The sequence below is a fragment of the Camelina sativa genome, chromosome 11 (assembly GCF_030686135.1).
Source record: "Camelina sativa cultivar CO46 ecotype springtype chromosome 11, ASM3068613v1".
Lineage (NCBI taxonomy): Eukaryota > Viridiplantae > Streptophyta > Magnoliopsida > Brassicales > Brassicaceae > Camelina > Camelina sativa.
Window position 1 is genome coordinate 35,652,327 of NC_141890.1, and position 21,992 is coordinate 35,674,318.

At 33.8% G+C, this 21,992-nt stretch overlaps 5 protein-coding genes across 10 annotated transcripts; 3 read left to right on the forward strand and 2 right to left on the reverse strand.

Moving 5' to 3' along the window:
- The first annotated feature begins 1,204 nt into the window (after nucleotides 1–1,204).
- On the forward strand, nucleotides 1,205–1,726 carry LOC109127464 (uncharacterized). Its single transcript, XM_019232196.2, has one exon. It carries the CDS (start codon nucleotides 1,330–1,332, stop codon nucleotides 1,615–1,617), a length of 288 nt encoding a protein of 95 aa, XP_019087741.2. The 5' UTR covers nucleotides 1,205–1,329; the 3' UTR covers nucleotides 1,618–1,726.
- Nucleotides 1,727–3,651: 1,925 nt separating this feature from the next.
- LOC104725039 (uncharacterized) lies at nucleotides 3,652–5,670 on the forward strand. 2 transcript variants are annotated; one of them, XR_015571688.1, is made up of 3 exons: nucleotides 3,652–4,566; nucleotides 5,054–5,287; nucleotides 5,370–5,670. XR_015571688.1 is itself a non-coding variant. In XM_010443636.3 (3 exons), exons 1-3 carry the CDS (start codon nucleotides 3,800–3,802, stop codon nucleotides 5,553–5,555), a joined length of 1,203 nt encoding a protein of 400 aa, XP_010441938.1. In that variant the 5' UTR covers nucleotides 3,652–3,799; the 3' UTR covers nucleotides 5,556–5,670. The 2 variants fall into 2 exon arrangements, 1 of the variants encoding a protein (XP_010441938.1); XM_010443636.3 differs by having other exon boundaries at nucleotides 5,038–5,287.
- Nucleotides 5,671–5,750: 80 nt separating this feature from the next.
- LOC147934858 (putative inactive histone-lysine N-methyltransferase SUVR2) lies at nucleotides 5,751–9,910 on the reverse strand. Of its 5 annotated transcripts, none has more exons than XM_087473627.1 (11): nucleotides 9,756–9,910; nucleotides 9,082–9,269; nucleotides 8,938–8,997; nucleotides 8,798–8,836; nucleotides 8,469–8,712; nucleotides 7,252–8,351; nucleotides 6,817–7,067; nucleotides 6,614–6,680; nucleotides 6,461–6,511; nucleotides 6,241–6,337; nucleotides 5,751–6,140 (listed from the first exon to the last, which is right to left on the reverse strand). In XM_087473627.1, the coding sequence occupies exons 2-11, from the start codon at nucleotides 9,262–9,264 to the stop codon at nucleotides 6,112–6,114; spliced, it is 2,121 nt and encodes a 706-aa protein (XP_087329753.1). In that variant the 5' UTR covers nucleotides 9,265–9,269; nucleotides 9,756–9,910; the 3' UTR covers nucleotides 5,751–6,111. The 5 variants fall into 5 exon arrangements, with proteins under 5 accessions (XP_087329753.1, XP_087329750.1, XP_087329755.1 ...); XM_087473624.1 differs by having other exon boundaries at nucleotides 8,469–8,715; nucleotides 9,756–9,899; XM_087473629.1 differs by having other exon boundaries at nucleotides 7,252–8,345; nucleotides 9,756–9,885.
- A 6,747-nt stretch (nucleotides 9,911–16,657) lies between these two features.
- Nucleotides 16,658–18,438, forward strand: LOC104725037 (plasmodesmata-located protein 1). Its single transcript, XM_087473630.1, has 2 exons — nucleotides 16,658–17,741; nucleotides 18,155–18,438. Exons 1-2 carry the CDS (start codon nucleotides 16,946–16,948, stop codon nucleotides 18,295–18,297), a joined length of 939 nt encoding a protein of 312 aa, XP_087329756.1. The 5' UTR covers nucleotides 16,658–16,945; the 3' UTR covers nucleotides 18,298–18,438.
- A 1,640-nt stretch (nucleotides 18,439–20,078) lies between these two features.
- Nucleotides 20,079–20,751, reverse strand: LOC104725036 (mitochondrial import receptor subunit TOM9-2). The gene has a single exon (XM_010443630.3). The coding sequence runs from the start codon at nucleotides 20,636–20,638 to the stop codon at nucleotides 20,330–20,332; it is 309 nt and encodes a 102-aa protein (XP_010441932.2). The 5' UTR covers nucleotides 20,639–20,751; the 3' UTR covers nucleotides 20,079–20,329.
- Between the last annotated feature and the right edge of the window lie 1,241 nt (nucleotides 20,752–21,992).

Sequence of the window (21,992 nt, forward strand, 5' to 3'; positions counted from 1 at the left end):
TGCTAACACGTCCTCGTTTATGCAATGGACGGTGTATACTGATCGGTTGAAATTAGAAAAAGAAGAAGACACTCAAATCACACTTTAACTGAATGTTTCCAGCAAATTTCAGACAAAAGAACTGACAATGAGTTTGTAACAGATGATGCTTTTTTGATAAAGGAGATTCAAAAGTGGAATTATTTGCTCGTTGAGATTTTGCTTCACCGTTGGTTTATGATACACAAAAGTTGTATTTGATTCTTTCCACCCAAAATTGGGACGGGTTATGACCCATAAATTAGGCTTTGTGATGTGGAGCTGACACTCACCAAATTTTAAACATATCTAGAAAGTATTCATTAAATATAAATTTGTTAGAGCAAAATTTATCATGACAAAAAAAGAAGAGCAAAATATACTTTCACAAATTTTTATTTAGATTGTTTGTACTAATGGCACTCATGCTAATCTAGATTCAGATTTGGCAGTATGTTAAATCCTTAATGTATATCTTATGTATCAACCATTTGATAAGTATATTTATGATCTATCTATATTACATCATGTCATTGTTAAAGGGTCGTTTAAAAACCTTGCTAGACACCATGATTTTGCCTATAGAGGATATCGTTTAGCCACTACAACATAATGTTAGTGTTCAAATATGTCACAGGGTAGTTTATTAAAGTGGTAATAGATGATGAAATAGATTGAACTGATTTTATTATATTATCTTTTCATATTAGCGTATCAGACAAAAATTTGGATATATGGTGGTGAATGATGCACTTTAGACTATTTACTAACATATTGATCATAAATCACTTTACCCTATTTTATATTTTTCACGAAAATGTGTTAGTATATTGATGATCTATCTACTAATTTATGTCATTATGCTTTTTATGTTAAAAGGGTCGTTTCAATCCTTGCTAAACACCATGATTTGCCTATAGATGATTTCGTTTAGCCACTACAAGATAAAATTAAAGTGCAAATATACGTCATCGGGGTAGTCTACTAAAGTGGTAATAGATGAAATAGATACTTTTATAATGTTAGCTTTTTCATAGTAGTAGATAAATAGTATTATTAGACAATATTTGGACATATGGTTGTGAATGAATGATGCACTTTCGACTATTCTTTGACTATACACTTTTGAGTCCACGAATTATAAATCCACACGTTGCAAACCACATAGCCTCTCTCTCTCACTTTCTATCGGATTTAGCTCTTTAAATACTTATCTCATTCTTTGCTTCTTCTTAACAGCTACACTTTCTCACTACCTTCACAAATCATACACACACACAAAGACAGAGATAAAACAATAGTTCAAGAGCTATGAGCAAACAGAGTTTGAAGAGACTTCAGTTCCGGAGATGGGGAAAGCGAATCGGGAGCTCGACGACAGCTTCGGGAGCGGTAGGAAACGCAGAGGAAAGAACGATTGTGGCGTTTGCGTTCTCGTGTTGTAGTAAACCGAGTGTTCTCGTGAAACAGTTTGTTTGGATGCTTAAATCGCGTTTGCGGTGGTCGCGGAAGAGAGATCATAATAATAACATTCAGTGTAGTTATGATCTCCGGAGTTATCATCTGAACTTCGACGACGGTTGGTCACGCCGTCGGTGATTTTAAATAAACATACTTTATCGTTATTGTCTATATGCAGAGTCATTTTCTTTTCATGTTTTGTATGTAAATTAAATTACTCTCAATCTGAAAAAATATATTTTGAACTTGTTTTGTGTGTTTCTTTCATACCAAATTGCAACATCTTGAAGTTTCTATTCATACGCTTTAGTTTTTCTTATCTAAATTCAACAAATTCTTGTCAAATATAATACGGGGAAAAACAAACTTTTATCTGTAATACTAATACATATAAATCGCTTTGAAACAAAAAAAAAATATATATATATATAAATATATATATTATTAGTGAGAACAATTTAAAATTGTATATGCAACACTATTTACGGCTATTTAAAGCTAATTTCATTGATCATATAAATATGATGTTGATGAATTGGTCTACCCATAAATGACATAATAAATAAGTTGATGTGTATTTTTTTTTTAAAAAGACACAGGATAAATTAAGAGTGTCTGAAAATTTAAAATAATATATATATATATATATATATATATATCAAAAAAAATAAAAAAAAATAAAATAATAATAATATAGAAATTTTAAACAATCACAAATTTAAAATATATATCTATATTTTTTTAAATAAAATCATTGCTTCATTTGATTTTTAATGAAGTAATCAAATCAGTTACTTAACATTTGGAAAATATCCCCAATGTTTCTAATCACCACTCAATACACAATTTGGATAGAAACCCCTCAAAATTGATTTAAGGGTGTGCAAAAAATCAAACTGAAATTCATATATCCAAACTCGACCAAATTTTCCATTAACCGAACCGTATGAATTTTTTTCTACCAAACTATTCAAACTAAACCCAAATGTTATGGAGCCAAATCGAATTAACCAAAATATTATTATAGACAACTTTTTATACAAAATTGATAAATTTGTATGTCAAAAAGAAACATGATTGATAAATATATTATCAAAGCTTATCAAGGACAATTTTATTAACTTTGTGAATCACCATATATGGATTATGATAATCACATTAAAATCCTATATATGACCATCTTTTATAACGCATCAACCTACCAAATATGCATAATGCATTAACATGTATATCTAACAATGTGGTATTTATATGGTGGTTAACGAAAAAATATGTAAAAATACCTTACAAAACAAAATTAATAAATCAAAGCTTGAAAGAATTTTACCACGAATGAGAAAGAAATAATGTTCAAAATATACATAAAATAATTATCAAATAATGTCCATGTAATTGTTATGTTGGCAACAATTTTTTTTAATCAATAATGTTAAATAATCCATCTAATTCATATGTACAATATGGCCGAACGGGATGTTGGCAGTTGGCTCAATTTGATCCTCTATCAACACATTTGTGTGAGAGTTCCTAAGTTCTGAGTCTCTATTTGGTATGATCTACAGCAAAAAAATTCAAATTCATGTGTATAGTTTATCTTACTTCATATTATACATGTGTATTTTCTTCTATTTTTTGAGCCTTAATAAAATAAGAAATTTCTTACATATTCATTGTTAATTTGTACTACAGTTGTGCAATTTTATTTGAGACCATCTAAAATTGATACTTGCAAAATAAAAGAGTTTTCGTCCACTGCTACCAATAAAATTTTTTAAAATATGTTGAATTGTGTTAATTTTGATAGCTTATAGTTTTATTTTAAAAATATTATCTATCCATATTAAGAAAAAATGAATCCAGTTTAGGATTATTATAGATTAATTGATATAAATCATGTTTTAAACTTTGGTTTTATACTGTTATTATATCTTATATCTATAATTATAGATTTTAAAATCTCGTATTATCCAATTGGAGTGTTAAATACTTCATTAAAATATATTGTTATTTAGCCTTTTGTATAATTTCATAAATAAATTATTAATATTTCAGAAATTAAATTATTAATTATTAATTTAGATTTCAGAAATTAAAATTTTACATAAATAATCTCGAAAAAAACAATATCCAATTTTTAAATTTTAAATCGTATAAACTATAAAGTTATAAAGTTTAGATTCATTTTCAAATTTAATCCATATTCTGGGCCTAGAATAAACCTAGTTGAGCCCACTTTCATAAAGATACAAAACGCATCGTTTTAGATCCTTCGTCTCTCTTCTCTCGCCGAAGTGACCAGAGGAAGGAAGAAACCTCAGCCATGGCCAATTGCTTCGCGCCACAACTTACCATTCCATCCTTCGCGCCACGCCGCGTCAGCCCTAGAATGTCGCACCAATCACCAAAGCCAAGCGCGAGCACCACCACCACCAGCATCTTCACCTCAGCCACAAAGCTACTCTGGGGACCATCTCTTCCACCAGGTCTACTTGTCACCACCGCTCGAACAGCTTGGACCACCGTGTGGCAGCTCATGATGACCCAACTCGCTCCATCCGATTCATCCGGGTCATACACCCGACCCACTTCCAAATTTCGCCTCGACCCGACTCAATTCCCTTCCTTCGCTTCCTCGGAGCTCCATCTCTACGTTGGTCTTCCTTGCCCCTGGGCTCACCGAACCCTAATCGTCCGTGCTCTCAAGGGTTTAAACGATGCCGTTCCGGTCTCAATCGCATCGCCGGGTCAAGATGGATCGTGGGAATTCAAGGCTAACAATATCCCAATCAATGATAAGGATCAACTTATCCCGAGTTTGGATAAAGCAAACCGGCGCCGGAATCTTAAGGAAGTTTACAAATCAAGAAGCGGAGGTTACGACGGGAGATGTACGGTTCCGATGCTTTGGGATTCAAAGAAGAAAGATGTTATTTGTAACGAAAGCTATGATATTATCGACTTCTTCAACTCGGGTTTAAACGAAGTGGCACGAAACGCTAATTTGGATCTTTCACCACCGGAGTTGAAAGAGAAGATCCAAGATTGGAATCAGATTGTTTACCCTAGAGTTAACAATGGCGTTTACAGGTATAATTGGAAAACATTATCACAAAGCTTATAGAAAAGTTAACAATGGTGTTTACAAGTAACGAAACAATATCGAGAAAGCTATAGAATTCGAGTGAACTGTTCCACATTTTGATCCGGTCTTTTGCTCGTAGTTTGTGTTTTTGATGCTGCAATATGCGTGTTTGTTGCTAAAGTTGATGGCTTTGTTGTGTGGTGATTTTTGCTTGTATTGATGTTTTGAAACGTGTGGGTTTGCACGGAGCCATTAAAACTCATGATGGAGCCAGTGAATGAACTCTTTAGTATTAATAGCTATAGAAAGCTTATAAAAAGTTAACAATGGAAACATCGGATGCTATAGAAATCAACTGGATTGTTCACATTTGATGCGGTTTTTGCTTGTAGCTTGTCTTCTTGATGCTGCAATGTGTTTGTTGCTAAAGTTGATGGCTGTTGTGTGGTGATTTGCTTGCATTGATGTTTTGGAAGGTGTGGATTTGCGCAGAGCCAAGAAGCGTATGATGGAGCAGTGAATGAACTCTTTAGTACCTTAGATGAGATTGAAGATCACTTAGGTAGTAACAGATACTTGTGTGGAGAAAGGTTGACATTGGCTGATGTATGTCTATTCACAACTCTGATTCGTTTCGATCCTGTTTACAACATTCTATTCAAATGCACCAAGAAGAAGCTTGTTGAGTACCCGAATCTCTACGGCTATTTGCGCGACATTTACCAGGTTCTTTTTCTCTAATACCCAAATGCTTGCGATTAGAATTGCATCTCAGTTTCTGCGTTTGTTGTTGTTGTTGTTGAAACAGATTCCTGGTGTTGCGGCGACTTGTGACTTTCCCGCTATAATGGATGGATACTACAAAACACTGTTTCCGCTAAACGCAAGTGGAATTCAACCTGCCATTTCTTCATCTGGCGATCAAGATTCTCTCTTGAGACCTCATTGCAGAGACTTGGTGAGTAAAGCCATTGAAACACAGCTCGCGGTTTAGGTGGAGAAGACTGTACATAACTCAAATGATAGGATTATGTTCAACTTATTATATGATGTAACAATCACTGATCTTTGTATTATACTTACATATATCGATATGTCTTTCACAAGTACTCTCATAGGTGCTCTTCTTTCAAAAATCTTGAGATGACTTTCAAGACTTCACTTCGATACTATGATGTATATAGAGATGTTTTATACAAGTCACAAACAAAAGCATTAGCCGTTAAAACCCAAAGTTAAGATATACACATGAGTTTAATACTTTGATATCACAAAGTGGATTCAGTTTCTTAAGGATAATAGTGGCATCCTTTCATAGCTACCTACCTATTTAATGGACCGACCGACTTTGCTTATATGCCTTGTCGGATTTCTGACAAAAGGAGTTATTCTCGATTGAAATTTTTTTGCCAATTCGTTGCCAAAAAAGAGAAAGAAAAAAAGAGAGATTGCGCCACCATCAACAAAAACTACCAAGGTAAAGCTCTCATGCTCTCTTCTTCACATTCTTGCCTTCTGCACCATCAACAAAAACTACCAAGGTAAAGCTCTCATGCTCTCTTCTTCACATTCTTCCCTTCTGCACCATCAACAAATTGCGAGTTAGTTGCAAGAATAGTGAGTGAAGGGCTCATCCCAAAACCCGAGATAAACATGTCTAACTAATAATGATCACGCACTGCTTATCTGCTTAATGATCCTGCAGAACTCGCTACCACATCGACAATGGAACGGACTCGTGGGAAACACATCATCGTTAAATCGGACACCATAATCCTGCAGATTAAGTCCAAAAGTTCTCAGACAGAACCACAAAATACCAGGACTTGAACCCAATCTAATGAAAATTCCTAAAATGAAACAAATCTATTAAAAGTGGGTGGAGAAACTTCTACACACCCAGGTGAGTTCCTCCATAGCATCGATCTCTCTTGTTGTGAAGAATGCAAGCTGGAAAAATACAGATTTATCTAATCAGTCTACTGTTTCCACATAACAGATGAGATTTCTATAAGCAAAGGATTATAAATGAAACCAGGCATTGTGTCATACATGATAGTAGTGTGAATCTGTAGTCTCCACATGAACTGGGATCTCAATCAAATTTGCATCTAAGCATCTGCACATATAGACATAGTACAGTTACAAGTAATGAATTGAGAGGGAATCAAACTTATAAGTTTCCCAAATGAGTTTCTAAGGCTAAGCTAGTCGTTTGAAACTTTATAACAAACTCAATTTCAGAGCCCCTTCACCTGTGATTGATGAACCTGGAGATATTTCCATAATGCATAACGTCAAGACAAAGAGCTTTGTCATCCCCTGAAATGTCTTCAGAACCCCAGTATGCATCCAGTATTACTGGAAAAGTACGTCTCTCAGAGTTGCGTTGGAACAACTCTGTAACGGTCAATATCTCTCCAGCAAACTCACAGATAAATGCTCCCTTAGGCAGTTTTTCTAGAGTTCTGAGTCCCCAGCCTCTCCCATTGGGCGTGAAAAAAACCTGATTAAGAAAAATGAAAGGAACATAAACACAATTCAGGCATCAGAGACTCTTAACCGGTTTAGTCCAAGTTACAATGATCATAATCAGTTTCAGTTCTATCAGAACTGAGATGGGTTTAGATTATCAAAATCTGGACCACTTGGCACAAAAAAAGAAAGTTTGGTAAGGTGAATGTGTTTACCTGCAGCCTGTTGTGAATCCCCTGTTGGACAACTCGGTTGCCACATTTCCTCATGCAGCCACACTTGTTCCAACATTCTTTAATGACCTTTCTCTTTAGATGCCCCTTGCACGGTTCCAGAGTTACTTCTTTTTGACCTTTCTCGAAAGGACATTCTTTGCAATACTGCACAATTTGTTTCTGCGGATCACGAGCCTCAGAGATACACTGTTCCAGAAAATCGTTATGTAGGAGGCCATCTACTGTGTATGCAAAGCCATTAAATGCAGTTGCACAACTGCATGCCATTGACGGAGCCAAGCAATCTCCACAGCAAGAGGAACAGCATTGGTCATCCCTAATATTCCCAAGAGAAAACTTCACTGCAGCATCTTGATACACAAGACTTTGGGCTATGTAACGAAAAACTCGAGGAACCTTGTCGTTGACCTCATTCACCCAAGGAATCTCAATTGTTTCTTTCCCTAGAGTGATGTCCCCGATGCTGCTTATCAATCTCCACTCATCCGCAGAAAGTTGGCATTCAGGAACAACTACCAAACCCATGGAATCATCAACTGAAACGTTTTCAACAACTCCCATATGATCATTACTGCCCTGAGAAGTAAAAGCCATACTTGCTGCAGATTTCTTCAATGCATCAATGTTCGTTGTGACAAATGGCAAGGGTTTTGGCATCTGGTTCGATGAATCTTTCCCCTTTGTTGCCAGGTCCAGGTAGCAGCTACAGATGTCGTTCATAAAACCAATCACAGAAAAGTTGGGGTCCAGTATTTTGTATGATCGGAGACATTTTTCCTCCATTGCTCTTCGTAGTTCCTCCATAGAAGGTACATGTTGATTTGTTCCTCCAGTTGCAGGAGAAAAACTAAGATTAAGCTTCACCTCGCCCAAAGCAGAAGAAGCTAATTCAAGTGCTGAAGGATCTTCTACGGTTGAAGCTAGCTTCTGCTCACTCAATCTCCCAGCAGTGATAGGAGAAACATCATTGGTAATACCATCAACAGTACTTACTGTTTCACCAGCCATGTCTTCCACATGTCCATTTGTTTTCTCCATCTCCAGCATGAGAACTGAAGAGTCCCCTCTCTCTACTGAATCTACAGAAACAAAACACATCAGTTTTAAAGAAAGTAGCTTCAAGTCTCCAACACATCATACCAACAAAAATAGCAATGCAAAGAAGATTTTGTAACTCATATTTACAAAAAAAATACCTGAATGAAAAGAACTGGAAGGCATATCTGTAATGAGCTCATCAGCATCAGGATGAGTTTCAGTTGGTACATGATGAAATGGCAATAAGATCAGACCACTCTCTTCACCATAAGCTGGAGTTTCTTCTAAATTCGGACTGCCCAAGCTAGGACTTGTCAAAGCAGAGCCTCCTTCACCTCTGCGTCGCAGCCTCTTTAAAGGGCGATCAGACTCAGCCAACGCTTCATCATCTTCCTCGATAGACTGCTATTACACAATAGAAAATTAATGAATGCAATAACATGAAGAAACATTACTCTAGTACAGCAAATATATTCAGTTTGCATACTTCATGGAACTTCTTCTTTCCTCTGCCAACTTCTGAGGACTGAAAAATTGGATAAACAACAACACTAAGTATGGATGACAAAGCAATTCAAAAACACAATACTTGAACTACAAATCAAAGACTGTGAGGAAAGAACATACACAGCCTTCTTCATCTTCTTTAGCTTCGTCAGCCTTCTTTCCTTTGCTTTCTTGAATAGCCTTCATACGTTAGACCAACATGTAAGGTCAAGGTAAATAACAAAGACAATGAAATCAGTAGATTAAAGAGACAACCAAAGGTACCTGAGCTTCTTGGCTATCGAAGATAGCATCAGCAAGAACCCTGTAATTGTCTTCAGCAATTAACTCCCAGTTTTTATCATAAAGGGCGAGAAGGTTCTTCAAGACCGGCTTAACTTGTGCATCCTTTATCCCAAGAGCCCTCATAGCCACAAATGCTTTTTTGATATGCGCATTAGGTGCCATCGTTTCTGCAACAAATGCAAATGAAACAAGATATGTAAAGCCGTTCAATATAACAAACGAAACCCAGGATTTACAAGGAAATAAATGTAACCAAATAAACCCCCCAACACATGAGCAAATGAAGAACACTGAAGCCAAAACAGAACTAAGCAAATCAACAACATTACAAACCAAGAAACCATAATATCTACCTAGCAGTAAAATACAAACCCACTAGTACCAGAAATTGAACATCTTTAGCAAAGTTGAAACCTTTCCTCTTGAGAAAACACTATAGCACTAAAACGCACAAAGAAACCCTGATAAAACGTCGTTTTCACTTCCAGAGAACTAGTAGCGTTCTCCGATTACGATGAGACTCAAAAAGGAGGAACTTTTCGCCGGAAAATCAGACGAACTTACTAAGCAGAGGGACGAAATGACGTGACGAGCGTTAGGGTTTTAAAGTAAGCTCGGTACAGTGAAAGGAGTCGAGGATTTTGAGTACTTACTTAGGAGAGAGAGAATCGTGGCCGTGGGAAAGCGAATGAGAACGGCGTAGATACAATGTTGGCGTCGACGGCAGAGTATTACGTCGGCGCGTGAGTACACGCGATGACAGTGCCCAGGTGAAAATTTCGATTCTTTAGTTTCTCTAGTTCGTTTTGTTCATTTTTCTTCTATGCTTAATGGGCCGGGCTTTACTGGGTCGGGTCAACCCTGCCTGGACAAATATTACCGTTAGACGACGATTCGAGTTTTTTATGGAAAGGTAAACAAAAACTCGAATAAGAATATATAAATAGAAAAGTAAAACGTTTGAATAAGAATATATAAATATATATAAATATAAAGATATTATATTTAATATTTAACACTTATTTATATGATTGTTTATAATATTTTGTGATTTACTTTATTTGTTTAATCACAAATTTAAATCTAATTAAAATTAGATATAATATTATTATGAAATATTTTAAATCATGTCTTCAACCTTTTTGGAATACATTGAAAATTTAGTAACAAATTACTAAATAATGATTATTGATCATGTTTTATTGCCATCACTTCTACGAGGAGGTTTAAGTCCAAGTATATGACTATTAAAAATTTACTAATTCTTTAGAATAATCTAAAGAAAGTAAATGACGAAAAATCTGTAAAATAATACAAATCAACTTATTCCAATTATTACCAAGATTATAATTAAAAATAATATCTTTGATGGAAAGATATTAGAAAATACATAATTTACTTGTCAAAAAAAAAATGGTTGTCCTATAGACACAATATAGTGACAAATATATTTTTAAAATATTATTATCTTATTTTTGGTGACTGTGTAAAATTATGAGATGATGTGAATCACATCCTATTGGGCTGGTCTATTTTTTGAAGTGAATATGACCTTATGCTATAAGTGGTTTCCACTATTCTACTATAATATTAAGAAGTAGTAGAAAAAGTATTGAAAGCTCTAGAATAGTATATATATTATTGTCTATGGGAACACAATATGATATTAATGTGTTATAGTCTCCCAAGTTTCAAAGTTAAAAAGGTCTAAAATATAATAGAAGACCCAATTTAAGAATGTTATTGATTACAGAGTGGGATTCATATCGAGATTGATAGACATGAAGTGTCATCATCTCGAGGGGAAGAATTAAGGAATCCCACATACAGAGGTGATGGAACAAATGTAAGATTATGTTCACACCCACAATGAGTTTAATCACTCATATGAAAGAGCAAATCTTGAGGATTTGAAAAGTAATCATGTTGAGACAATATGCGAAAAAATACTTTGAAATCATAAGTATTACCCAAGACAAGAAAATTTTTTTAGAGATTACATGCATTATCTAGAAGATAAAATGCTTATATTAAACCAGAAGGTTTAATAAAAATCTCACTGTTTGGCATGACCGGTTAAGCCATTCCGGTTCAGTAGTGATGCGAAAAAATAATCAGAAATTTCTGAAAAGATTCATTAGAGTTTTTCTAGTGATTTCTTATATGTGCTGCTTTACAAAGCAAGCCGATCATATGGCTTTCATCGACCCCATGAATTTGGATAATGTCAATTTTCTGGTACATATACAAAGAGATATTGTGGAGTGAGCATCCATTATATATATTTGTTATCAATATGCAATCTTGAGTTTGCGAGAGTATTTGGTTAATTGACAATGGTGGTGAAACCATGCTAAGTAATTGACAGAAATGACTCTATATGTCAATAAATTCGCATCAGGCCAACAAATTATCATGAGTACTCCCCATTACAATTGGTTTGGTCAGAAACCAAATATATTTCATCTAAATGTGTTATGCATATTGAGTTGCTCCACCACAGTGATTAAGATGGAATTTGAAAAAATGTTGGAAATATGTTGGATATGAATCTCTTTTAAAGATTGAATATCTCGAGAATTTGAGGCTCGAGATGCAGAGACTGTTTTAGTGAGTCAGTCTTTCCAACATGAGGGGGAGAAAATAAACAGTTGGTAAAGAAATATATTAGAAGAAATTAGCTTAATCCTCGTACTGAGAAATGTGCACAATAATTTCAAAAGATAATTTATTGGCAAAGTTTGCAAAGATGCTAAAAGCATGCAAGAGCCATTTTCTGACCTTGAGTGAAAAAGTCACATATACCAGCTGTGCTCCAATTAATGTCTTAGAAGGATAAGATCAACTGCTAGTAAGTCTAAAGATCGCATGAAGTGTGATAGACTTACGGTTCCAAATATAAGCATCCTCGGGAAAAAAAAGGAGCATAAATTAATATGGCACCAAGGAAGCAAAGAGTTATGGAAAATCTCTAGAAGAGATGTAGACATGAGTAAGAAAGAGATTCAGGTACCTGAGAATCATAATGAAAAGAATTCTCAACAAGTTGAGTCATGTCTAAAATAAAAAGGAACCAATAAGCAAATCGACGTCGTAATATGTTTGCATGCAATGTTGCAGTTGATGATGTTATTGATGAAAATCGAGGATCATAAACCGCGGTTAATAGAAACATTTTATTGAATAGTGTACACAAAGAATGATTGGTTAATCATTGACAGAAATAGCTATGAAGTAGTTCAAGTCTCTTAAAGAGATAATATTTGGACTTGTAGTCCTTACACTTGAAAGTGTAAAATGAGTGGGACATAAGGGGATCTTTATGAGAAATAAAGTACATGTAGTAGTACAATGATTCTCATAAATACTTGATATTTATTATGAGAAATGCACTCTCATATGGTAGAAACAACTATGTAGATCCCTTATGAGTTTGAAAATAAGGCAAGACTTGATTTAGTCTATTTAGAATGTTTTCAAACTATAAGAGATATCTCTTAAAGTAATTATATTGCTAGAAGCAAATACTTTATAGTTCTCGAGAATATTGTAAGAACAAGAAAAAGTCTTGATACCTTTTGACATATTTTGAGAGAAAAGGGTGAGAGTTTATCTCTATAAGAGAATCCTGTGTGTAGATCACTGTTGTTGATCTTAGGGATCTCATAGTGGGTTGAAAATAGATCGGGAACAATCTAAGAGAAGATCTTAGAGTTGTGTAAATCCGAGATTGAACACTGAATATAATTGTGTTCAAGAAATATTTTCAAGAAAGAAAGTTTGAGGATGTAGGCATTTGATGAACCTCGTTAAAAAAAAAATTGTATGTGTCTCTTCTGCACTTACAAGTGATTCTTGTTAAAAGAATGGTACAAGAACAAGTGCAAATATGTTGATAATGAAAATATTATTTGATCTCTGGTAGAGATTTCACATACTAAGGAATATATGGAGAAACAATCAATGATGAAATATTACTCCTGAAAGATGGAGAAATCGGATTGTATAAGATCAGTTCTTTCATGAAATCTTGAGGTTTCATGAAATCTTGAGGTTACATATTTGACATCTAATGAAAGAGATCTTATCTTAAGATGCTTACATATTATTACATAGAAAAATGGTCTTGTAGTACCATACTAAGAAGAAGAGTTGAAAGAGAAAGTTTTACAAGGAGAGTATGAATAACTCCTATGTATAAGATGATTGTTTAGAAGATTGTATTTAAAAGAAGATTTGGACTTAAAGTTCAAATAGATCTTCTATATGAAAGGGGTTCAAATGACTTGAAGTTTAATGACTCATGAGAATATATGATGATCATATGAGTTTGTAACTAAAAGCGATGTTTATAACAGTTCAGAAAGTTGGTACATATGATTATAATAAATAACCTGAAGATGATGCTTTCAGGGGGAGAAATATGATTATGTGAGTGGTTTTACTCTTTTCCCCTTATCATGGTTTTTATCCCATTGGGTTTTTGCATGAAAGATTTTTAACGAGACAACAAAGATCACGCGAAAGATAAACACCTAAAGAGGAATATTACGATTCCAATGGTGAAAGACTATGATCTTCAAAGTCTTTGATGAGATTGTGAGAAACAAAGATAATGATAAAGATGAGTCACTTGTGAGATCCATGACCAATAGAAGAATGGCGATACACGTTCACTACAGATTCGTTCAAGTGAAGATTAGGCGAACCATTTACCAAAGCGTTTCCAACCACTACTTTTAAGAAGCTACTTCATCATATTGGATCAGTCATCTCGAATATTTCAAGTGATGTATTCATGAGGGGGAGTAAAAGCGCGATGCACTCGTTTTCCCTTAACCATGGTTTTTCCCATTGGGTTTTCCTGGTAAGGTTTTTTAATGAGCCAGCATCTCATATGCGCATTTAGGACTACATTTTAATAATGGTCATCCAAGGAGGAGTGTTATGAATGAGTATATTATATATGGATGCCCATTATCGGCTCATTAGTGTGAACCCTAAACCCTAATATTGTATCCTATATATATGTTGTATCCTATGCAACAAAGGAATAATAAAAGAGAACAATTCCCTAAACCTTTGTTCTTAACAACTAAAAATTTGTCCCAGAATTTTTAAAAATACTCCAAAAAAATATGATATTTTGTGACTATCATAATGTCCAATCCCATCATTACAAGTTAGTTTCAAATGGTCACAAGTTATTACTAAAAAATTTATTGCATTTGATAAAAATTAGAAATAAAGACTTAATCTCAAAAAAATATTCTTTTTTAAAATTTATAATCATACAAATTTTTTTATAATTATAAATATTAGATATACATTATAATATATCTTTATTCTTACGTAAAAAATAAATCACTAATTCGACCAGATGCACATATTCAACCATAACTCTCATCTTACAACTCCTATGGAAACGATTTCAGGCTCTACGAAAAGGTAAGACTCAGATCTTTCCAACGGTGGGTAGATAGCTTCTGGTTCAATTTGTAGCAGTGGGAAACAATTTCACAAAATGACTGATGCTAGTTCGCGGATTTGCAAAGAATAGATTTGAGAAAATATGTATAACTTTTAATCTACAAAAAAGGTTACAAAATCCTTGGGGGGAAACTTAAATCTATGGGTTGGGAAATTTCTCACCAAAATTCGTCCATAAAAGAGTCCGTTTATCCTTTCTTTTCCACCATCTCCTAGGACAACTAAAATTTGTCCTTAATCTCAACTGTGGCTACTTATTCTCTTTAATTATAAAGAATAAAACATAATCATCTCTTAAATAAGTTTTCTTAAATTAGGGTTAGAGACTTGGTTTAATGGGCTTTTGTATAAATGATATAACAATTTATAATATTTTATAACTAATGTTTACTCAATTTAACGTCACAAAATGTGATTTGTATATCTGTTATAAGTTCATAACTAATTTGCAACAACATATTGGTCACAATGTAGTCATAAGAGTGATGATTAATATTATCGTAGCATATTCGTCACTAATTGTGATAGACTTTGGTTACAATTTTTTCTGTCATAATATAGTGATGAAAATACTATGAATTTGTGATACATAAATTTAGTCATAATATCGTATTTAAAATATCACAAATTTGTGACAAAAATTTTATGTCTCAAAAATAAGTGTTAATAAAATTATTTTCTTTTAGTGTCGACATAATCATCAAACTCAAATAAGAGAGATTTGTGATCCGAAACTCCTCGCTTCACTTCCTTGAAACTCAAATCCAGTTTTCTTCTCATCAGCTCCGGAGCCAATCTCAGTAGATGATTGATCATCAGAGACATCGTCTTCTTTATCTTTTTTCTTTTTTTATTTAACCCCAAGACAAAAAAAAAAAAGAAAAACAAAAACTTATCAATTAGAATGAACAAAATAAAACTTACAAATCACAGGCTATCAAATAATAAGTTAGTACATTCTAATTTACAAATCCATAATAAATTAGATTTACTTTCTAAACTAAATTATGTTGAACATTATCTTCTCTAAAACTCTCATCCGCTATCTTTTGTTACATCAACTGGAATATGCACGCAACGACCGCCACAAATATGCAAATGCCTAAAACTAAGAGCATGACACATCGAAGTTCTTATATACCATATATCGAACTAGAACCGATAGATTGAAAAAACTCTTACCATATATTTTGATTATTTGATATCCTATTTTAATGGAATCCACCCTCTTTTTAAAAAGTTCTCACACTAACATTGTAGAGATGATTTAAAGATAATTTAACTTATACTTCAAACACTCAAATACCTAGAACTAAGAGCATCACATATCAAAGTTCCAATACACTTGCAACATATTTCTTTCCTTTGGTAGCCTTTATGATTTGAAAGATCTAAAACATCTAAAGTGTCGTAGAGTTGTTGGGGAGATTACGCTGTCCGATCCTGACCATAATTCCGTATCAATGGTTCGACCCTCACCAACTCAAAAGATATCATATAGGGTCACATAATCCAAAATTCTGCAAAAAAAAAAAAAAAAAAAAACAATTATGCTTATTAATTTACAACGAAACACTTTGACTTTGATTTTCTTTGTAATTTAAAAATAAACAAAAAACACAACTCTATGATTAACTCCGATGATCAGTTGATCACTTCACAATTATGATTTGAAAACCATGGAAACTCTCAAAACGAACATGTTTTGTTTTAGAATAAAATAAAATCAAAACAATCATTGAACTCTTACACAAGGTCTAAGAATTATATTCTTCTTCTCGTTTCATCCTATAATTTATATCAAAATATATCTTAATTAGTGCCTTAACAAAAAACATATGATCATTGAACAATCCACAAAAAAATGTTTTTTTTTCTTTATATGATACGACTTAATGTTATGTGACAATAAAGTCACAAATTTAATTGTCATTAAAGGTTATTGACTAAAATTTCAACGTTAAAAAAAAAAGTAGCAGTAATCATCTTTTTTTGATACTGTATTACATAATCTGTCCCAAACAAATAAATAAGTACTATTAAAGAAAACAGAAAACACTTGTCGTCTGAAAGTTTCTTTCTTTTATCTTAACCTTGAAGCAAGATTCCGGAGAAAAGTATACTCCTTTAATTTTCCATGGTTTCACACGACAAACCAGCTCTCATCTCCTTCATTCCCATTACATATTTTTTGTCTTTAAACCCTCAAAAAGACAAAAATAAAACAAAAACGGCAAAACTTTTTATAATTTCCAGACACATAATAAAAACACAAACTTTATGCAGAAACTACTAATCAAGAAACATAAAAAAATTTCGAAACCTCTCTCTGTTTCTGTCTCTCTCAATAATTATGAAACTAATAATACATCAAGTCTTCATCTTTTGGTTCTTCTTACCATTCTCTGCACTCTCCGGTGATCATGGTGATTATAAAAATCTCATCTTTAAAGGTTGTGCAAACCAGAGGTATCCAGACCCAACTGGTGTTTTCTCTCAGAATCTCAAAAACTTGTTCGCTTCTTTGGTTTCTCAGTCAGGACAGAGCTCTTTCGCGTCCACAACCTCTGGAACTGATAACGCCACCGCCGTGATCGGTGTTTTTCAGTGCCGCGGCGATCTCCACGCTCCTCAGTGCTCTGATTGCGTATCTAAAATCCCTAAACTCGTATCTAAACTCTGCGGAGGCGGCGGAGACGACGGTAATGTGGTGGTGGCGGCTCGTGTTCAGCTCGCCGGGTGTTATATCCGGTACGAAATCTCGGGATTCCGGCAAACTTTCGGTACGGAGATGTTGTTTCGTCTCTGCGGGAAAAAACAGAGCAGTGATCCTGGGTTCTCCGGGAAGAGAGATACAGCTTTTGGTATGGCGGAGAACGGTGTGATAACCGGATCAAGCGGCAGCGGTGGTGGTGGTGGAGGAGGAGGAGGGTTTTACGCGGGGCAGTATGAGTCGGTGTACGTGTTGGGACAGTGTGAGGGTAGTTTGGGAAATTCAGATTGTGGTGAATGTGTGAAAGATGCATTTGAGAAAGCAAAGAGTGAGTGTGGCGATTCGAACTCTGGACAGGTTTATCTTCACAAGTGCTTCGTTAGCTATAGTTACTACTCTCAGGGTCAGGGTGTTCCAAACATAGAACCACTCTCAGGTAAAACAAAAGTTACTAATCCAATCCTAGTTTTAGTTTTGTGCTCCTATTGTGTATTTAGTGAGTGTAGCATTATAGTATTAAAATCATAATAATTAGGTGATAGTTACCCATACACATGAAACTCGTAGAAGAATGTTATCTTATAGCATGTAGTTTCATTGTCAAGTAGATTAGACAAAAGTTAATGGGGGCAGGACGAAAACATAAAACTAGTGGAAGATATTAAGACAAAACAAAGAAATATTAGGACAGTGGGGAAATATTTACTTTATAGAAAAGAAGAGATATTATCAAATTTTAGAAATGTTGACACATCATTCAGGTTATATGTGAGTGAGGGAGACTTCAAATTTGTGTGTGAATTATAAGGGAATGGCCATTAATGGGTGATTGATTGTGTGTGGGTGTAGGTGGAGAGAAGAGACAACACACAGAAAGGACAATAGCTTTGGCGGTAGGAGGAGTTTTTGTTTTAGGGTTTGTCATTGTTTGTTTGTTGGTTTTGAGATCTGCCATGAAGAAGAAGAAGACTAGTAAATATGATGCTTACTGATTTTTTTTTTTTTACTCATTTACCCCAATAAAAACAGTCAACAAAATTTTTATAAGGTTAATTAGAGAAATGAATAGTAAGCTTGTCCAAACTGTATATTCAACTATTAATATTGATTTAAGATTGTTTGCATCACAAAAAGTTGCATGGAAATCAAGAAAATATTAATATGCATAAAATTCATTTATGCATATTTCTGGACAATTTTGCATTGTTTTATCAATTAGTCAACCAAGCATTTTTCAAAATCAATGTTTTTTAATTATATATATAGTTCTAAATTATTACATTAAAATAAAGGTTTACGATTTCGGATTCATAGTTTAGTTTTTTTTGTTAAGATGCAAGGGTTGGGTTTTTTCATTTGTTTTTGTTGTCTTTGTCACTTATCTAATTTCTCTTTCAAATCGTGTGTCATTTTATTTAATTAACCATTGAAGGATGAAAGAGATTGCTCAACTTACTGACTAGTACATTTTGTTCCATTTCTAATGATAAAAATGAGATTAAAAAAAAAGAAAGCATACCCACAATGGAAAAATAAAAGTAAAATGAAACATCAAAGTAGCAAAATTGATGAAAAAGAGAAATACTCAACACGAAGTTAAAGCAGCTTTTGTGAAGCAATACAAGTGTACGTGTGACTACTCAATTTCTTAACAAATCTTGTTTTAGTCGTTTTCGTTGAGAAAGAGTAAAGCTTTATTGGTGGTGTATTTCACTTTGGAAGCTTTGGAGTTAGTGAGATTCACTGTATCCGACTATACATTTCACTACATCTATAAAATCATATCTTTGCCATGTAAAGTGATTGCCATTCAACAAAATATGCACAATTATGGTAAAAACCATTCTGTACTGCAAAACCTGACTGATTTCAATATATGCTTAGGAGTTGGGCCTCTTTCAAAGAAAAATAAGTTTGAGAGCTGATAATCTGTTCTACCACCACTTTTTCGAATATAGATATTTTTGAACATGATTTCCCAAACCAAGAGAGGAGACAAGACATACATCATCTTACAAAGATCTCTGAACTAAGAGTCAGTATAACATAACTCTTTCACCTTAAATCTGAAGTAAGAAAGAATCTGACGCAAAACTTTCACCTTAAACCCCTTAATGAACAAATATACTTGGCAATTAGGAACTATCCCAGACTTATATAAAACTCAAACTCCAAACTTCAAGTACCCTTAACAAAGAAGAAGACCATCACCAAGGATTTTGGATAGTCTATTTAAAGATTCAGCAATTCTACGAAAGTGAAATTCAACTATACTAACAAGAATCAGAACTCTAGAGCATTGAATTATGCTTTTCAAAGCTAAGAGAAGTTAAAAGCTTCAACTTCATTGCCTAAAGATGCTATATTCAACTAACTCCTACCAAAATAGCTCAAGTACCATGAACAAAGATGTTACACCATTTAACAACTTCTTCCAAAATATCTTCATTGCCTATAGATGTTACACCATTTAAACAAAGTAAAAAAACATAAACCATATCAACTAGTTTCAGAACTCTAAGCGAGGATTCCATAAGCTAAAAAAAAAGCTTCAACTTCACTGCCTAAAGATGCTAAATTTAACTTATCAACAAGTTTCAGAACTCTAGAGCATTGAATACGCTATAACAAGCTAAGAGAGCCAAAAAAAGCTTCAACTTCATTGCATAAAGATGCTAAATTTAACTAACTTATAAACAACAAATTTGAGAACACTAGAGTACTGAATACGCTATAAGAAGCTAAGAGAAGTAGTAAAAAGCTTCAACTTCAGTGCCTCAAGATCCTATTTTTATTGCAATAGAAACGTAAAACAAGACAAAGAGTACTAAAATACATCACAATCAAATCAAATCTGAAGATGATAACAACAAAACAACACAAAAAAAAAAAAAAAAAAGCACCAAACTTGATGAATCCACCGACGTGTGAAAATACACTCTTATACGAAAATTCGAATTCCAAAAGAAACACCAAACAACAGAAAACAAAACAGATTACCCTAAATTCGTAATTAAGGATTTCTTACAATCCCCTTTGCATTTGCACTGGAGATGGTGGAGCTCCGAGGAGACTAGCCTGCTGAAGCTCAAGTTCGTTGAGCTGTGCTTCGCGATCCATCTCAATGATCAGTGGAACGGCAAGGATGAGAAAAGTTGTACCAGCGATCCACGCGGCTTTTCCGGTGCTCCAGAGCAGTTTCTTCGACACTCCGACGGCATCTCCAACTGCGCGTCTTCCTTGAGACACGATCTCGGAGTTTGAAATCTTAGCTAAGATGTTTGGTTCTCCTCCACCAGAGGATTTACCGGCTCCGATTCTCTTCGCCGCCATCGATTTGATATAAAGAAGAGAGTGTTTGTGGTTGCTGAATCGCTAAATCAGGTGGTTCACAAAGAGAGTTTGTGGGGCTGGTAGCGTAGCGAGGGTTTCTTTCCTTCTCTGAAGAGATGAGTTTTTTGGTTACCATGATTGGGCCATTAAGCCTAATGAATTAGTTGACCCATAAAACTTTGGATAGCTCATAAGTAGGTCTGGGCATAAAACCCAAAATCCAAAAATCGTTCTGAAAAATCCGGTTTTGAAACCAAACCGAATGATCATACATTCCAAACCTCTCTTATTCATCCCCTCTAAATTCACCAATCAAAATAAAACAAAACGCCATATCATATTATATTTATAAAATAAAATAAAAAGACAAAATAAATTAAAAAAACAAATATTGTTTAGATTTTGATTAAGGAAAATATATCGGTTTAAGTTTACAATTGAAAATTAGGGTTTAAATTTTACAACTAAAAAAATTAGATATTGGTTTGGATTTATAAAAAAGTGGTTAGAGTTTAAATTTTATAATTAAATGAAACTATATGTCGGTTTAGGTTTACAAAATAGTGGTTAGGGTTTAGGGTTTAGATTTTACAATTAAAGCAAATTATATATTAGTTTGAGTCTATAAAAGAGTAGTTAGCGTTTAGATTTTATAATTAAACAAAATTGTATTTCAATTTGGGTTTATAAAAAAGTGGTTAGGATTTAAATTATATAATTAAAAAGTGACTTGAGTTTATAAAAAAGTGACTTCAGTTTAAAAGTTATAATTAAAAACTACAATATAATGTTTATAATTAATAATTTAAAATTAATTGATATACAGAATTTGTTTCCTTATTTAAAATTTTTTTTTCTTAATTAAGAGGAGTTAATAAGAGAGGTTCACCTCTATGAATGAACTTGATACACCCAAATTCGAGAATCACTCAGCCGGATTAGAAAGGATAGAAACTCGCCAAGATGCAAAGTGCAAGAGGAAAATCTAATGGATTGAGGGGTCGCACAGCAGTTGCGGAAGGCTGCTGATATTCCCAACTCTAATCGCTGCTAAATATGACACACTAGTACAGCAAGAGGAGACTGTTGCTTGGATATTATACACCAAGAAACAAGGAAGTGTTTTAGACAAAGAACAAAGAGATAGACTCATAAAATGAAAAGGAAAATTGATTGATGATTCTCAAATGAGATTACATGTGTTTATACAGGGATAAAAAAACTTGGTAACAAAGCCAAGCATTAATTGTTCTTGAAACTAAAAGAAAATATATATAGAAAATTGAATGAATATTCAACTTTTAAAGTTTTCCTTGTATTATGTTCAAAATGGACTGGATTTGATAGACAACAT

Coding starts and splice junctions, on each gene's coding strand:
- LOC104725036 (XM_010443630.3), bottom strand. CDS start 20,638: ATGGCGGCGAAGAGAATCGGAGCCGGTAAATCCTCTGGTGGAGGAGAA.
- LOC104725039 (XM_010443636.3), top strand. CDS start 3,800: ATGGCCAATTGCTTCGCGCCACAACTTACCATTCCATCCTTCGCGCCA. Junction 4,567..5,037: donor GTTAACAATGGCGTTTACAG/GTATAATTGGAA, acceptor ATGTTTTGGAAG/GTGTGGATTTGCGCAGAGCC. Junction 5,288..5,369: donor ATTTGCGCGACATTTACCAG/GTTCTTTTTCTC, acceptor TTGTTGAAACAG/ATTCCTGGTGTTGCGGCGAC.
- LOC104725037 (XM_087473630.1), top strand. CDS start 16,946: ATGAAACTAATAATACATCAAGTCTTCATCTTTTGGTTCTTCTTACCA. Junction 17,742..18,154: donor AAACATAGAACCACTCTCAG/GTAAAACAAAAG, acceptor GTGTGGGTGTAG/GTGGAGAGAAGAGACAACAC.
- LOC147934858 (XM_087473624.1), bottom strand. CDS start 9,264: ATGGCACCTAATGCGCATATCAAAAAAGCATTTGTGGCTATGAGGGCT. Junction 8,837..8,937: donor AAGAAGATGAAGAAGGCTGT/GTATGTTCTTTC, acceptor CCAATTTTTCAG/TCCTCAGAAGTTGGCAGAGG. Junction 8,716..8,797: donor GAAAGAAGAAGTTCCATGAA/GTATGCAAACTG, acceptor ATTGTGTAATAG/CAGTCTATCGAGGAAGATGA.
- LOC109127464 (XM_019232196.2), top strand. CDS start 1,330: ATGAGCAAACAGAGTTTGAAGAGACTTCAGTTCCGGAGATGGGGAAAG.